The sequence below is a fragment of the Rhipicephalus microplus genome, chromosome 6, assembly GCF_043290135.1.
Source record: "Rhipicephalus microplus isolate Deutch F79 chromosome 6, USDA_Rmic, whole genome shotgun sequence".
Lineage (NCBI taxonomy): Eukaryota > Metazoa > Arthropoda > Arachnida > Ixodida > Ixodidae > Rhipicephalus > Rhipicephalus microplus.
Genome location: NC_134705.1, coordinates 66,814,360 through 66,830,176, shown reverse-complemented (window position 1 = coordinate 66,830,176; position 15,817 = coordinate 66,814,360). Strand labels below are relative to the sequence as shown.

Here is a 15,817-nt window from a genome sequence, read left to right as displayed (position 1 = left end):
ATGAACATGTCATGTGCTTTTTGTGCCTGTGTTTGCTGCATACTGAGTTCTTTTATTTCATGTAGGGCTTTGTTCTACTGGACCCCAGCTCAATTTGTTTTTTTTTTTGCTCATGACAAACAAGAGCAAGCCAGAGCGACTGCACTCATTTCACAAAATGACTCTATCAGGGGAAACATATTTTTTATAGTACATCGTAATAATTCTGTGAACCCTAAGTTCGCTTAGATATGTAGATGTGCGCAAAAACTAGTTTTACTTTGTGTTGAGCCTACAAAACTTGTCCTGAAAAAAAAACACAAATATTTGCGCACTCACAGCATGCAGAACATAGATGAATTTCTCCAAAATTCTCAGTAGCAGCCATTGTTTACCTTGGAGGTAAGCAATGGCTGCTACTGGGAATTTTAACACTTCTACTTCTACTAACGTCTTCTACTGGAACATGCCAATGGCTGCTAATGGGGAATGAGAGACAGAAAAATTTGACTTTTAGTTAACGAGCACGCTGCAAATTTTTTTATTGTTCAACAACGCACAGGAGAAATCTCGCACCGGCACCACCTTGGAGGTCAAAGCGTAAGACTGGTTACACACCACGACTGCGACTATGACTACGAGGGACGAACGGGTGCCGCTATAAGGAGCTTCGCCCCTTAAACGCCCGTCGCGCTCCAGTAACGTTGCTCGTTTAGGGGCACATGGAACCGACCACAGCATCGGTCAGCTAAAAGAGAATGTGCCTAAAGCACCTTATCAGGGCTACAACGATAGTGCTGTTTTGTGATGAGTGAAAAAAATATTGCAGCATATCCACAGAGTGAATCATGATGAGTGGGCCGAAGCATCCGTTCGTCCTTCTGTGCTTCCGTCCGTTTGTGCTTGCGTCCATTTGTCCACCCGGACTTCCGTCGGCTCGTCTATGCATCCGTCCACCTGTCCGTTCTTGCTTGGGTGCGTCCATATATTCATTTGCACGTCCGTGCTTCTGTCGATCAGTTCATTCATTTCTGCTTCCTTCAGTCTCTTCGTCCATTCATCTGTGTTTCCATCAGTTCGTGCATCATTCTGTTATCTGTCTGTCCACGCGCCCGTCCTTTCTTCTGTCCGTACTTTCGCCCGTCTGTCCATCCATGCTTCCGTCTGTCTGTCTGTCTGTCTGTCTGTCTGTCTGTCTGTCTGTCTGTCTGTCTGTCTGTCTGTCTGTGTGTCTGTCTGTCTGTCTGTCTGTGTGTCTGTCTGTCTGTCTCTCTGTCTGTCTGTCTGTCTGTGTGTCTGTCTGTCTGTCCGAGCGTTCATCTGTCTGCTTATCCGTCCGTCAACTATACGACACCGTATTGTTTACAACTATGCAAAAAACCAACGCCATCTAGTGAAATTATTTCCAAGGACGTATTACGCCATTCATTGACCCATTCATACACTAGAGGTGACTGCATTTTACTATGACTATTATTGCTACTACTACTACAGACAAACGAACCACCCACAGCCTGACAAAGTTGCTCGCCTGAAAAAACACGCCCTATTCACGCAATGAACTGATAAGTGGGCGAAGCTTGAGACAGGGCTATCTTCGGTAAACCGTATCTCTCCCATAAAAAGTCAACCCATTACAACATCATATAGATGTAAGACTGTCCGCACTTTATATAAATCAACGTTTATTTCATTCTTATTCGTTTGTTGTTACGTTTTTCGTTCGTTTTTGTTCTCACTTCTTCAATGTCATGGCTGATAGATTGCAAAGTCTCTTCATAATTACGGCTATATGGTCCATGAAATGAAGTGAGAGAGGTTCTTGTATTCACTGCAGTAGTTGTTGTGACGTTAAGCCGCAGAAATCAATTATTCGCTGCAGTAGGAAGCTGGAAAACACAAAGTTTATGCACGTCCCTCGTAGCACAACAGGTTGCATATGGATACATCTGTGTGCTTATTTGGAAAGCAATTGATGCACGATGCAGTCATAGGCAATGTGGTCCATTCGTCCTTGCGTCTGTTCATGCGTCCGTTCTTCGCTTCATCTGCACGTGCGTTCATCCCTGCGTTTCCATCAGCGCGTCTCTCAATCATCCATCTGTCTACCGGTCCGTACGAACGTCCATCTCTGTGTTTGTTCGTCCGTCCGTATGTCCGTATTTCTGTCTGTCTGTCGGTTGGTCAGTCCGTCCATCTGTCTGTCACACACAGTACCGCCACCTGATTGAGCGAGTGATACAACTAGGTGGTTACGAACCAGTAACAAAAAACATGCATAAACACATCCATGGCCTAACGAGCCTCGTCCCTAAAAACGATGACAATGATGCGGCGGCTAGCACGTGAGTTTGTAAACCAGCTATGCTCTTAAACTCAGCCAATCAGCTGACGACATTTGGTGGCCCATAGAGGTTGATATGCTGATCGATATGTGGGGTTTAACGTCCCCAAATCATCACAACAATATGAGAAATGCCGTTGTGGAGGACTTCAGAAATTTCGACCACCTGGGGTTCTTTACCGTGCACCCAAATCAGAGCACACGGCCCTACAGCATTTTCGCCTCCATCGAAAATGCAGCCGCCGCAGCTAGGATTCCATCCCGCGACCTGCGGGTTAGCTGCCGAGTACCTCAGCCGCTAAACCACCGAGGCGGGATGCCCATAGAGGTGGTGCGCCACAATTCGGCCATGTGTGATGATTACAGGACGAGAAATTTTGTGGCTGGGGCTGAGCCAAAGCAGCGGCAGACGGAAGACAGTGGGCCGAAGCATTGGACGCCAGCGATCAAGCTTTTGACCTGGAAACGTGCCTGTCTACGGTGCTGCCGTCACACCATCAGCTGGTACGGCAATGCCGCCAGTTCTACTGCTTCTCGGCAAGGCGTCTCCGCGGCCAGCTGTTCAGCACAGAGACTGACATGGCCCGGCTAATGGTCATGGTACCACCTAGCATCGCGTCTCGACGCAAGCTGTGCACTGGACGGGCTCGCCAATCATTGCATGGAGCATCGCGTCTCCAATGCGGCTTGACTGCTCCGTAGTCCGCCCAACTGTCTATCACACACACTGCCGCCACCTGATGAGCGAGTGACACAACTAGGTGGTTACGAACCGGTAAGAAAAAAACATGCGGCTTAACGAGCCTCGTCCCTAAAACATCAGACATCATAGTTGCCAAAGCGTCGCACTTTAAGACGTCAGCATGCCCATAGTACCTTTGTACCGCCTACGGCCCAGACCCTTTTTGTCCATCAAACCGCCAGTCTTGCCGTCAGGTTTTTGAAAATTCTTCCTTGAACTCTCGTCAACCATTTTCTTAATCAGGCTTAGTCTTTCTCTCTTTTTGCATTGTACAATTTGTACCGAAGTGTTTACTGTAATAGTTCCTTGGGAATTGTAATAAACATCGTGTGTCTTTTACTACGTCATCACTGAGTCTAATTCTGCTTAGATGGCACGCTCAAACAAGCGTGAGAAACTTAGTCCTTACTATTTTTATTACACCTAATGAACTGCTCATGTGACTGGTCAAGTAGAAATCATCAACTCTAGCGGAAATTTCTTGTGGCACATAGCCTCTTCGGAGATGTCTCAGAACACTTCGTTCAACGAACTTTGTGTCCTAGCACAAGCAGTTTAAAAAGAGATGTAATGTTCATCTATGCATCTTCGTTAAAAATTGCAGGTGCAGTGGACGTTACATAGTGGCCCGGCAACCTTGGGTTGCGTCCTCTCCCAAATACTCTAACTTTAATATTGTCCTTCATTGTGACACACTAAAAGTGCCGCAGCGTCGTGTGATCTCGCGTTTCTGGGTGCCTTTCTTCCTACAGCATGGATCAGGCCTAGTGTTCGATACAGCATTTGGACCAGATATTTGGTGTCATGTAAATATAATTTTTAAACCACCTTTTGCATCAGGTGTGTGAACCTATTAGTTTATTATCACCAATATATTCCTTAGAGACCAAAGAACCCTGCTACACATAATAAAGGTGTGACTGCTGCACTTCTAGAACATGAATGCACTTACAATATTCTTGGGACGCTTTCTGAACATGCTTTGGTAGCTGAGCAAAACGTTTTCTTAGCAGGATTTCATATTGTTCTTAGATTTCAACTGTTGTATTGTAACTTTAAACTTCTGAAACACTGAGGAGCCAGCCTGACTGAAGTGACGATGTGTGTGGTGGTGGTGGCAAACCTGTGCCAAATACGCCAACCTGGGTCAACTGGAAATCACTGTGCCATACTACACTGAAGGGGTGTTTCCTGTTTGATTTGCGCCATTGCAACGCCAAGAGTTGATTTTGGAATGAAAATACTGTAAACAGGAATCACGTAATATCCGCATATAAGCGGATATTACGTGATGGTCACCATCTTGTACACTTGCACCTCCGCATTCGCGTACAGTTAGGCAACTGCAAGAACACGGAATCAGCCGAAAAATTATTCACGCTTCCGCGCGATTTCGACAGATACTGTTCTGGTAACCACTGGCAAAGAATGATGGCGATGTACCGACCTCTGAAAAGTGCACCTGTATGACATCACCGACAAAAAGCCTACGTTTTTGGCGTAGCGCCACTTTAGGCCTTATACACGATTTCAACGGCTGGCGACTCTGTGAGAGCACAGGGTGCTGATCGCTGCCGCCTCGACTGTTGTACTGGACCGTGTTCAGCGAGCACCACGTTTTAGAAGTGAACGAAGGTCGTTATTGCAGATTTCAGCATTGTGGATTGTGGGCACCGAGACAGCAAGCGTAGTGCTATTGTAACCATACTGCACTCTTCTATAGTCCTACAACCCAAGTTCACCTCAGTCTGCCATCAGGACCGCTAAAGCATCACTGGTGGAGAGGTCGCATCGTTGCGCCAGTGAAATAGCTTTTTTTGCCGCATGTGTACGCGATCTGAAGCGAAGTGAATGCAATTGCTTTGGCACGGTGTGGGCCTAGTAAGCAAAGCGTTGCATGCAACTAGCCAGTAGACAATCGTCTTCGTGTGACAGTACCGCACCTAAAAAAAAGTTGTGTCTTTTTTTCGCTAAGTAGCACATCGCGGTGCACTTTTATTGAGCACAGCTGCTTATTTCCGCTTTGTCACTGTACCAGTCGCTGCGTATCCAGGTCGCCGAAGTACTTTCAAAACGCTCCTTCATGGCGCCACTACGTGCCATCAGTCGGCCATCAGACAGTGCCAATCATTTCCGAAGTTTTACGAACAGAAAAAAATGGCTTTAGGGAGGGCACGCTGAGCAATATTTCTTGTGGACATGTTTTTATTCCTCCTTTAGCGGCGATGACACAGGTAAAGAGATGCAAATTGCTACATGGTGGTTAACATATACTAGGTTTAGTGTGAAGTTAACCGCGTTCTCGGCACGCATGTATGTAAGAATGGGGGTTTACTGCTATAACAGCTTTGAATGCTTGAGAAGGGATGCATAGACGTGCTCAGGGTTCCCCTTTAGGAAAAGAGGGGGGGGGGACATTAGTCGCAGTGCCCCCTTTCCTATCAAGACAATGTATTGATCTGGCTTTGACCCCTCTCAAATTCACTCACGCATGTGAGAGGAATTTGCGTGCGCACTCGCAGCGAGAACTTTATAGTGAAGGTAGCTTAATTGTTGGTGCAATACCATTCACTGTTTTTCATGAACGCTTCTGTATACAATCCTGCTTTTGTTTATTTCAGCGCTAATTTTGTGGGATCGATGCTTCTGTATGAGTGAGTATAAAGACTTACGGAAAAATAAAATAAATTAAAGCTAAACTTCGTTTCTCTGCGTGTATCATGAGAAGCCCATGCACGCTCTAAACAGAGAGGTTGCTGCTCCAAAAGCAAATTTTGCCTGCTCTAATGACTGCTCTTAATTGCTGAAAGGAATTCACACTACTTGTTTTGTTGTATATGACGCTCATGCTTGCTCAGGTTTTGGGCAGAGTTCACTTGTTGCGGTGGTATACCACCTGTGCTATGCGTTATTTGACTGCCATAACATGCTGGTTTATTTAAAACGTTGTCATGTTCTAATCACAGAGCACGCGCACGTAATCACCATTGGTAGTGGTGGTTGTTTAAACAAGAAATTACCTCCACTGCCTCAAAAGACGCCGGCTACAGCGTCACGGTCGAGAAGAGAACTGATTGCAAAAGAAAAAAAATAGATATTGGGTGAGTACGCACAAGTAGTGCTAATACTACAGGAACAGTGGAGATTAGGGCTTTGCTGTCCTTCATTAACACTCCTGTGGGACAAAAAAAAGTGCTTCAAATTCTTTCCTTTCCCTTCAATCTCACCGAAGAAAACTAAAAAGGCCCAGACTTTCAGAGAGGACTGGGATGCACAAGGACCCACTGTAAAGCGTGACCAGATCAGCCCAAGTCGTTAAAAGGTACAAAAAAATACTATCCGCTGTGGCCCATTTTTCAGTGAACTAAGAGGCACTGGTGGCCCTTGAGAAAAACAGCGTATGCTGGTAAATAATACATTGGATTGCGGCATGTGGTGCTTGAAATATCATTCTAATCTGTCATCATCGATTATCCAGCTTTAGTTAGTCCACAGATGTGTATTTTCTTCGTAAAACAAGACATGTATAATGTGCGCATGCTTTCTTTCAAGTGTGTGATCAAGTGTCGTGAAATTAGTACACACGTGTGCATCGCAAAAAAAGTCTTTTCAACGGCAATAAAATAGACGTGTTAGCCAGACAATGAGCATATACTTGCTCTCGTGGTCACTCCCTCCAGAATTGTAGTGCATACCGTCTTCACTTTGATTGTGAGAATTTAGAACCCAACAACAGCCCTCTGGTGTTTTCCCGCGAAACACTTGAAGCAAAAGTAACCATTTTGTCTCGCAAGGCAGGTCTTTTTCTACATCATGATGACTGCTCGCTACAGTTATCGTGGCTTCCTTCTGGCCTTCGCCGCAGGATTAAGTCTGCTGTAGTTTTAGAAACTTCAAAGACGTTGACCACTGGCTTGTCATCAATTTCTTTTTATCTAAAGTGGTTTCCGCAGCAAATATTAAAAAAATTATAATTGAGCTCTACCTTTCCTGTGCTTCACATAAACTTTCAGATCTGTTCTGATGCGCCTGTATTGGTTGCTTATATATCTGTCTCTTAGCACTAAGCCTCTAATCGTGTGTAAATAATTGTATGCCAATTCTGTGTTCCGCTAGCCAAATGATATCCGGCATAGTTTTCCATGGCCGGAAAAAGGAAAATTGAAGCAAAGGACCTTTATCCATAGAACTCGCAATTTACCGGTGTTGGAGGAAGCACTAACCCAACTTGGGCCAGGAAAGAGCTTGATCGCAGCGGTGGCTGAAAGGTATAGCATGACGATTGGAAACATTATACACGTAGACGCAAATACTCTACTGTATACATAGTTATAAACCAGTGTTTATGGAGTTGCAGTGAAAAATGGCATATTGTCAATTTTCACAAGAATACATATTTCTTGAGGCAGCAGCAGATTACGAATCCAAAAAAAATTATAGGGGACGTATTAAGCGCTGCTATGACTGCGCAAACCTTCGCGCTGTTCACCCAAAGTTGGAAGCATTGCTTAAAGCGCACACCACTTGGCTTCTTCTCAAAAGCTGATCGGCTTGAAAACTACAAGATTTAGAAGTGTCTAGCTTTCATTCTACTACATATAGATTTTTATTAGTTCTGTAGGGTCGCACGAAATACAAAAAAAAGTCTACACCAGAAGCATGCAAGACCACCGTTCTTTCATCACTCATATTTCAACTTAGGATGAAACACTTACCCCACTTGGGTGATGAGGAATGGGGCCTGATCGTGGCGGAGACTGGAAAGATTATATCATAAAAATTTGTAATTGGAGATGCCTAAGTGCGCAAGTGCACTTCTGTATATATTGTTTATCTGCAGCACTTGCATAGTTGCTGTACGTTGTTTGATTAGCATTGTTAGAGCAATAACACTTTTAGTGAACGACAGTATCTAAATGCACGTTGGTTGTGCCATAACGGGACACCGCCCTTTTATTAAGAGTACCAAGTCTTCGTTTGCCACTGAACGCTTAGTTAGATACCCTTCGTTAGCAGTCTTGCGCTGCAAAAGGCAATGCTATTAAGTTTCTCCATGATGTTACGGGAGCACTGGCTGAATTGTTTTGCAGAGTTTACTTTTCTCTGTTTATAATTGCGATCGCAATTATATAGACACTCTCAGCTGGATTTCCCTGCCGGCGTCGACATGGCCATCAGCATCAATGTCATGCACCGCATATGTATACGTATCTGTATACAATAAAACACAAGAAAGAAAAAAAATTCAGAAAAAACTCTGGCGCGCAGAACCGAACGTGGGACCTCCGCGTCGTGAATGCGAGCCGTTAACCACTGAGCCACCGACAGATACCTCCTTCATCGATCAAACGGCAAGCTATTCACATATACCACTTACCGCTGTTGACGGGCATCTCGGCGGTATATTGTGAGGGGGGAGGAGGAACTATCATGTTTTCAGCATTATCAGCAAGATGGCGCAGTGAGCGTGCGGCTGTCATCTCTCACGCGTACTTTGGCCCGCGTAGAGAATAAGGGGTGTACGCAAGGTCGCGCGCGCTTATCTTGCAGTGCGGAGAATCGTAGGTCTTGGGTAGTCTTTGAGTTTTGTCGGAACTATTTCGTTGCAGTTACCGGGCGCACAAAAGGTCACTGCAATCTTTGAACAGCCTCCGTTTGGAAAAAGGGTGCGCTTTCAAGACACCGCGAAGTAACAGCTGAGACCTTTATTCGCATTAATCTGTACATGTCAGTACGTTTTGTGCGTCCTTTGTGCGTGAGAAACGCGGGAAACTTTTCTATCTGCTCGCAATTCTGCGCGTGAACTTCCAATTTATTGCTATCAAGTTCATTGCTTCGTCTTTACGGCAAATCTGTGATTTTTCTCATGCAAGCTTTGTAGTACGCGTATTGTGTAACATATTTTGGTGACTGCAAGTTTTATTTGTTAAGTTTAAATAACTGTAAAGTTTGAAACATACAAATAGAACACATGTACCAGTCTACAATTAGTTTAGCAGAGTCTTTTAATGTGACTTGGCGTTGGAAATAGCGGGAAACTTTTGAGCTTCGCTCATAAGAGGTGGACACATTAGCAATATTCTATCCTTAGTGCATACTTCAACCACTCGGTGCATAATTTTATAGTAGGGTGTTACTGGAGAAGATTCAAGTATGAATTGCCCAATGAAACAAATAAACTTCATAGTGGCTTGTGTCCGTTAAGCTTTTGTAGATGGCTTCATTCTGCGTAATGCGCAGCATGCTGTGAACCACGAGAAAATTATCCACATGAAATGTTTCCCAACTTGATACGCACCCTCTATGTGGTAATAAAGAAGCCCTGATGAACTTTTTCAAGTAACCATGAAATTATTTCACTGGAAGAGCTTATTGCTTCATGGATTCAATGCCACCAAATTTTAAGAATGTGCCCAGTACGAGGGGACTTACGAAAATTTTTCGCTTGCTACAATGGCATTCTCCGTTCTCTCACCTCGAAGAAAGTGCTGAAAGCTAAACAGGGAGCAATCAGGGAGCAAGGCCAAGAGGATACGCTACGCGCACCTTGTGACCTTGAGCACTTTTTTTAATTTTTTCTTCGAATGCACAGATTTTAGTGTGATCGTGCACGCATGGATGGAGGAATTGGTGTATCTGGCTGTGTCCTGTAAATAGGGTGATGGCTCACGCCACCTGGCCATAAAGTTGAGTGCTATCACTATGTTTTGAAGGATTGAATTTCACCCGCACCTTGATTGTGGCCACTAATCAGTTTGTCTCCTCCTGGTTGCTTCTACACAATTAAAATCTATTTTGCCTTCGCTGTTCCTAAACCCCATTGCTTTGAAAAATTTTGTGTCATTATCTTGGACTATGGGATAGAGTTTTTTACAGAACATTATCAAATATTCAGCCGTTTCCTCCTCCTTTCCGCTCGCACTACATACCGATTCTTTGCCTTCGTATTTGGCTAGATAGCCTTGGTCCGCAATACTTCCGTTCTCGTCTCGAACTGCAGTGAACTAGCGTGAGAATTATTGTCGATCTTTTCTTTTGCAATGTCCTGCCTGAAAGTTCGGTAGGTCTACAGGGATGATTTTGTAAGTATTGCAATCTTCCACACGCCCCTCTCCATTTTCTTCCCCTTCTTCTTAACCGATGTTTCCTTCAGGCTTGGCATTCTGATGTTGTCTAAAGACTTGCTTGATGATTTTCGAGTTCGCTTCCTCCATTTAGTATTAACGTTCTTCATGTACAAGCTGTTTCATACTCGTCGGAAATGTCGGATGTGACTAGTGCTGCAATCGTCTTCCAACAGCAGCTCACGTGTGCGCATACGCTTGGGTGTGGAGTTGATCCGCGTCGTCCGCTATGGCCGGACACGTGCCGCATTATCGGCGAGCGCACCAATATCATTGGTAATGCTGGAACTAGGCTGATACCCTACACTAGTCATTTCCAAAAGAAAAACGGCGTGCAAGATGTGATACGAAAAAACAAAGAACAACGAACTTGCTCATTCTTTCTTTTTTTGTCCCGTCTAGCCGCGCAGTTTTTTCAGATGTTTCTGTGTGGACTTGCCGAAACTTCAACGCATCTCTGCGCTAAGCGTTGTGCAACGCCAACCTATCAGCCTTTATTAATATTAATGGGGCCCTAGAAACAGTATATGATAGTATACCTTGTTTCAAGTGTCGATACGTCATGACACTGTGTGCGTTCACGAATGTTCTTAATTTTGTGCGTGTTGCAGTAAGCTTGGATTAGAAAACCACGATAATGAGCACGCACCACGCGTGGTCTCTACAGCAATGAATTCAAAAATGATTTAGAATAGAACAACCACATAAACGAGCTTATTCTTGACAATATTTGATCACAACAGAAAGGACTGAATCCCGGCATGAAAACACACTCGTGACGCTTCCAAGTTCATGTCTTCAAAGTGGCGATGATGGTGCTCATTCTAGATGGCAGTGAAATCATAGTGTCAATTATGTGTTCCACTACAGCATGTCCTGTTCGTTAACAATGGCAGCGGAGGCGGAAATGATGTAGGCACGTGTGCTCAGATTTGGGTGCACTCTAAAAAACCCCAGGTTGTCGAAATTTCGGGAGCCCTTCACTACGGCGTCCCTCGTAATCATACGGTGGTTTTGGAACGTTAAACCTCCCATATCAATCAATCAATCAACAATGGGAGCGTGCGCATCACAAGATCCAGATTGAGGTCAATAAAACAGAAGCTTATACGTCGCACGTTTTTTTGTATTTTTTATGGTCTGAAGAGCACACACTGTGTTATTTGCCTAGTTTAACATGTTTCATATGCCAGAAAAATAGCGACTTAACATTATTAAACTTCGTTGTAAAAACTACGCTGCATTTTGTAGCCAGTTAGCGAGTCTTTTGGCAATCAAATGTTGTCTCTCTGAGACACGTTCAGGCTCTGTCCTCCTCTAGACATTCCTGAATTCATTCCCATATGTTTTATTGTGTCAAGCTGGTGCAGTACTACAGCTCTTACGAGTTAGTGTTTTTCAATCTATGTCAAATCAAGACAGCTTACATTGCGTGCTGATTGTCGTGTGATGATTCCTCGCCCTATCTTAGTGCGGGGTCCACACAGTGAAAGAATATTCATGAATGCACACAGCGCCACGGCGTTTCGAGAGAGCAAACAAGTAAGCTGTCGAATTCTGCTTGTGGCGCCATGTTATTTCGAATAAAGGCTCATAGGTGGACGTCACACAACGTTTAGTGCAAATCATCGGTCCAGTTCCTGCACTACCAATGATATCTGCACGCTGGCCAGCAATGCGGCAAGCAAGAGCCACTGTAGCAGGAGGCGTGTTTGAAAACTCCACTCCAGAATAATATGCGCGCAAGCGATCAGCTCAGGGTGCGTTGTTGAATTGCTGGCCGCATGACAATGCCACACTCTTCAACATTTCTCCTGCGTGTGAAACAGCCTGTACGAGTAGTAGAAATCTTTCCTAGCCCAACGCTCTTCTCAGTTGCTCCTCAATTTCAATCTTGCTGCTAGCTTTCCTGCACTCGAACGAAGTCCATGGCATGTCACCCTGTACCCTCTGATTTGTGGTGTTTCTGTGTGGTTCCAAAGCACGGCTACCTATGCCACGTTGTTCCATTTCCAATCTTGATTGAACCACCAATCTTATGCACAAGACCAAATTATCGAACGTCAAACCCGGGACCATCACACCTTTCCAAATACCTGTCACAACGTCATACCCATCGTAGTTCCACAGTGCTCCATTTTTCTTTGCAGCTGCATTCCTGCTACCCTTATTAATTGCGGATCTTTCGTGGTCCCTTAGGTATTCGGCCCTGTTATTCATCCATACGCCCAAATATTTGTAACTATCCACTACTTCTAGAGTGATTTCTTGTATCTTATGCTCACTCTCTTCGTTACCATTCAAAATCATCTGCCTCATTGCCACAGATGTCTATCAATCTCTGCACGAATTCTTCGTTGTCGGCTAATATACTATATTATCTGCATACATTAATGGTGGAAATAACTGTTCAACGCGTTTTCGTTGCTTGGCAAAAGCGGGGTTGAAGCCGAGTCGACTCCCCTTTAATGTGGCTCCTAGTTCCTGTAGATACAGCACAAATAACAAAGGTGACAAGGGAGACCCCTGTGAAAGCCAGCGTTGTATTTCTATAGGTTCGGATACCTGTTCTTCTCATTTTATAAGTGCCCTCTTACTTATATAGATATCATTTAGAAGATTAGTTTTTTTTTGTAGCGATGCCAGCCATAGAGGGTTCTGTTCTTTTTTAGCCATTTGACTACGCTGCATCAATGAAAAAAACTTATCCTCTAACCTCCTTTGTTTACGGAACCCACTTTGTTGCTCTCCCAGCACCCCTTGAGTTTCCACCCATGTCTGTACCCTTTCCTTGACTATCTGCTCGCCATCCTGTAAACTACTGATGTCACTGTTATAGAACGGTTGTTGTTTATTTCAGCTTTGTTCCCCTTTTATTTATAGATCATGCTCATTCTGCTTAGTTTTTACCTAATGGAGGCTTCACCATTATTTGTTGTTCTGCTTGCTGCTTTTCTTAATGTTTGATTATAGTTTGGTGCTAGTTTCTTTATTAGCAGAACTGGGATGCCGTCAGCGCCTGTTGAAGTGCTATTAGGAGCCCTGTTCTCTGCCCTTTTCCACTCTTGTTGGCTCAGTGAAGCCACTGTGCTTAATTAGTGCACCCTAATCTCGTATGGCGCATGCAGCACTTTCCTCGTGCTAAAATTTTTTATCATTGTTTTTATACAATCCTTTCCCTCATGCTCATTTAGCCTTACTAATTGAACTCTAGTTTTCAACCTCTGTTCCACGCTTGTCCTAATACTCAGAGAGTAGAGATTGTTCCGAAACATTGCAGCTGCCTTCCTATCATTTCTTCAACTATATTTTCCCGTTTAAGCCCCCCTTTCTTCTAATCTCTTCACTGATCAGATCGGGTCCTTTTTTTCCGCGACTCAAAAAGTTATCCCAATGAATTTTGACATCATCTTCTGGTTCACTCCTTTTTTAGCATACCTGTTTTCCCTGGAGACTTCCTGACGTCTTACAAGGACTCTTTTAACTTGCTCATCCCACCAGCTTTTGGGTTCGTGCCGTCTTTTCCAGTTGATTTGACTCGTAGCTAAGCAATATCTAACTATTGCAATCAAGTTAATTTTTGTGTATTTTCACTCTGTTTTAGTGTTCTAGTTGAATATTTCCTCAATAGTTTTGGTTGCTATTCGCATTTGCCTTTCTGAAAGAATGCTACCATGTTGTTGCTCCAAACGCATCCTTTCCAATTCCATTTATCTCCACATCTCAGCTTGATGCGTTTCAAATCACTACCTAAGCTTCTTGAACCATATTCACCTATGTTCATTATCCTTAGCCGGTCATACATCTTATGTGACATCATTGTGTAATTTATCGTTCAGTGCAGCCCTTCGACTTTCTATGTAATCTGCCCTTCTTACTTCTCGATACTGTTTTATATGATCAAATCTTGCATTTCACACATATTCATTAGCATTCTACCAGTTCGGTCAGTATATTCATCCATATTTTCTATAGGTGCATTTTTATCTCCAAATATAATTACCAAACACTATTTTAATAATAATTTCTTGTCACTTTCTATGCACTGCAGTATTTCTCGGTTTTCCTCTCCTGCTTTTGCCGCTATCCCTAAGTATACAAAACCCAGGAGCCTCATCTGCCCTGCCACATTCCCTTTTCGCCATAAATGTTCCCAGCACTCCTGCTTGACCCTTTGTCGGTGTGCACTTTTATGCATTAATGGCCTAATACCACACCCCGTTTCTGCTGCCTTCTATTCTCTTACAATATTCTCATGCCTAGGCCGGACTGCTAGGTGGTCCTTACATGTCCCTGAAATGTGTTTATGCAAGCTCATATACCACCAGCTTCTCCACCTTTGCTGTTCATTAACTCTGCCCACTTCAACCTATTCCTGCCACCTTGCATGGTAAAATACTTACGTCAAATTTTCTCGGTCCTCGCGCCTACGTCAATTTCTCCCCCGGACTCTACGTGTCTCAAATATTGATGCCACTTTGGAATTGTATCTTTCTATACCACCTGTCAAAAAGTACTCCTACATGTTTTCTCCGTTACTAGCTATCCTGGAACCCGAAGAGCCTGAGTGCCCTGAAGAAAGCTATTGCACGGCCTTCAAGTCACCACCCCGCCTCACTACCTAGCCATCTCTCGAAGTGAATTCTATCTCGTTTAAAAGCACCCTTTCTATGCACCTCTCTGTTAACTCCACCACCTCAAAGTCTTTCTCTTGACTCATCTGCCATATCTGCTTGTTTTTGTTGACAACCGCTGCTTTGGAGGTTTTCGTCACGCTGGTTACCTCAGGTATCGTGCATATTTCACCTGTACCTGAGGTGAAAAGGCACGCATATCATCGACTCTTACCGCCATTTTGTTCACTAGTCCCGCCGATTCTTCATTTGAGACATCGTTTAGACTATCCCCAACCATTACGAGGTTTCATTATTTAGCCCTGATTGTGAGTTTTGCACTCGCTTGCCTCATGACTGCTTTCAGCTTGATTCGTCGGAGCGTCCCTACTGACACCCTATTGTCGCCGCTAACTCTCTCTTTGATTCCATCTGCGCATCAATTGAAATTCAAGTCCCCGGCAATTATAGGTGCTCCGACGGTTCTGCTAAAATTTCTCGCACTTGGAGGTTACCTACTCTTGTACCGCCGGTAGCTTTCTTACCTCCCACCTCCACCACTAGTTCGCTGAACCACGGCATCGAACTGGTGGAACCTGTTTTTTTTTTTGGCCCTGTTTTACCTCTCTTATACGGCGTTCTGGGTGCAGGTGCGCTACCGTTCTCCAGGTAGGTCACTTCTTTGTTCACCTTAGCTTGTGCCTTCTCGGCTGCCCTAAGCCTTTTTTCCATAGCCCTCGTTTTTTCTTGCTCAGCTGCCAATGCAGTCTCTAGCTCGGAGATTATCATCAGCAGTGCATTCTAGGCAACCATCATTTGCCTATTTGTTTCGACCTTACATTGCCTACACTTGACGTCAGCAGTCTGTGCATTCGCGTCTGCACTAGCTGCCATTTCATAACCCACCCCCATCCTGAACATTTTACAATTTTTCATACTGCCTTTTTGACACAGATTGTCCTGCTGCGTTGTTTCTTTCGATAATTACTAAACGCGGCGTACAAAGCTTCAAGCT

General features: G+C 44.2%; 1 protein-coding gene across 9 annotated transcripts in view; it reads right to left on the bottom strand.

Moving 5' to 3' along the window:
* LOC142764790 (uncharacterized) overlaps positions 1–15,817 on the bottom strand; it is a 318,584-nt gene that overhangs the window by 114,282 nt on the left and 188,485 nt on the right. For 6 of the 9 annotated variants that reach the window (XM_075865312.1, XM_075865316.1, XM_075865317.1 and 3 more), the window contains one exon: positions 7,781–7,822. The exons of the other annotated variants lie outside the window; for them this stretch is intronic. In XM_075865312.1, the coding sequence (XP_075721427.1) occupies positions 7,781–7,822 (42 nt within the window). The remainder of the gene's footprint in view (positions 1–7,780; positions 7,823–15,817) is intronic. 9 annotated transcript variants of the gene reach the window in all.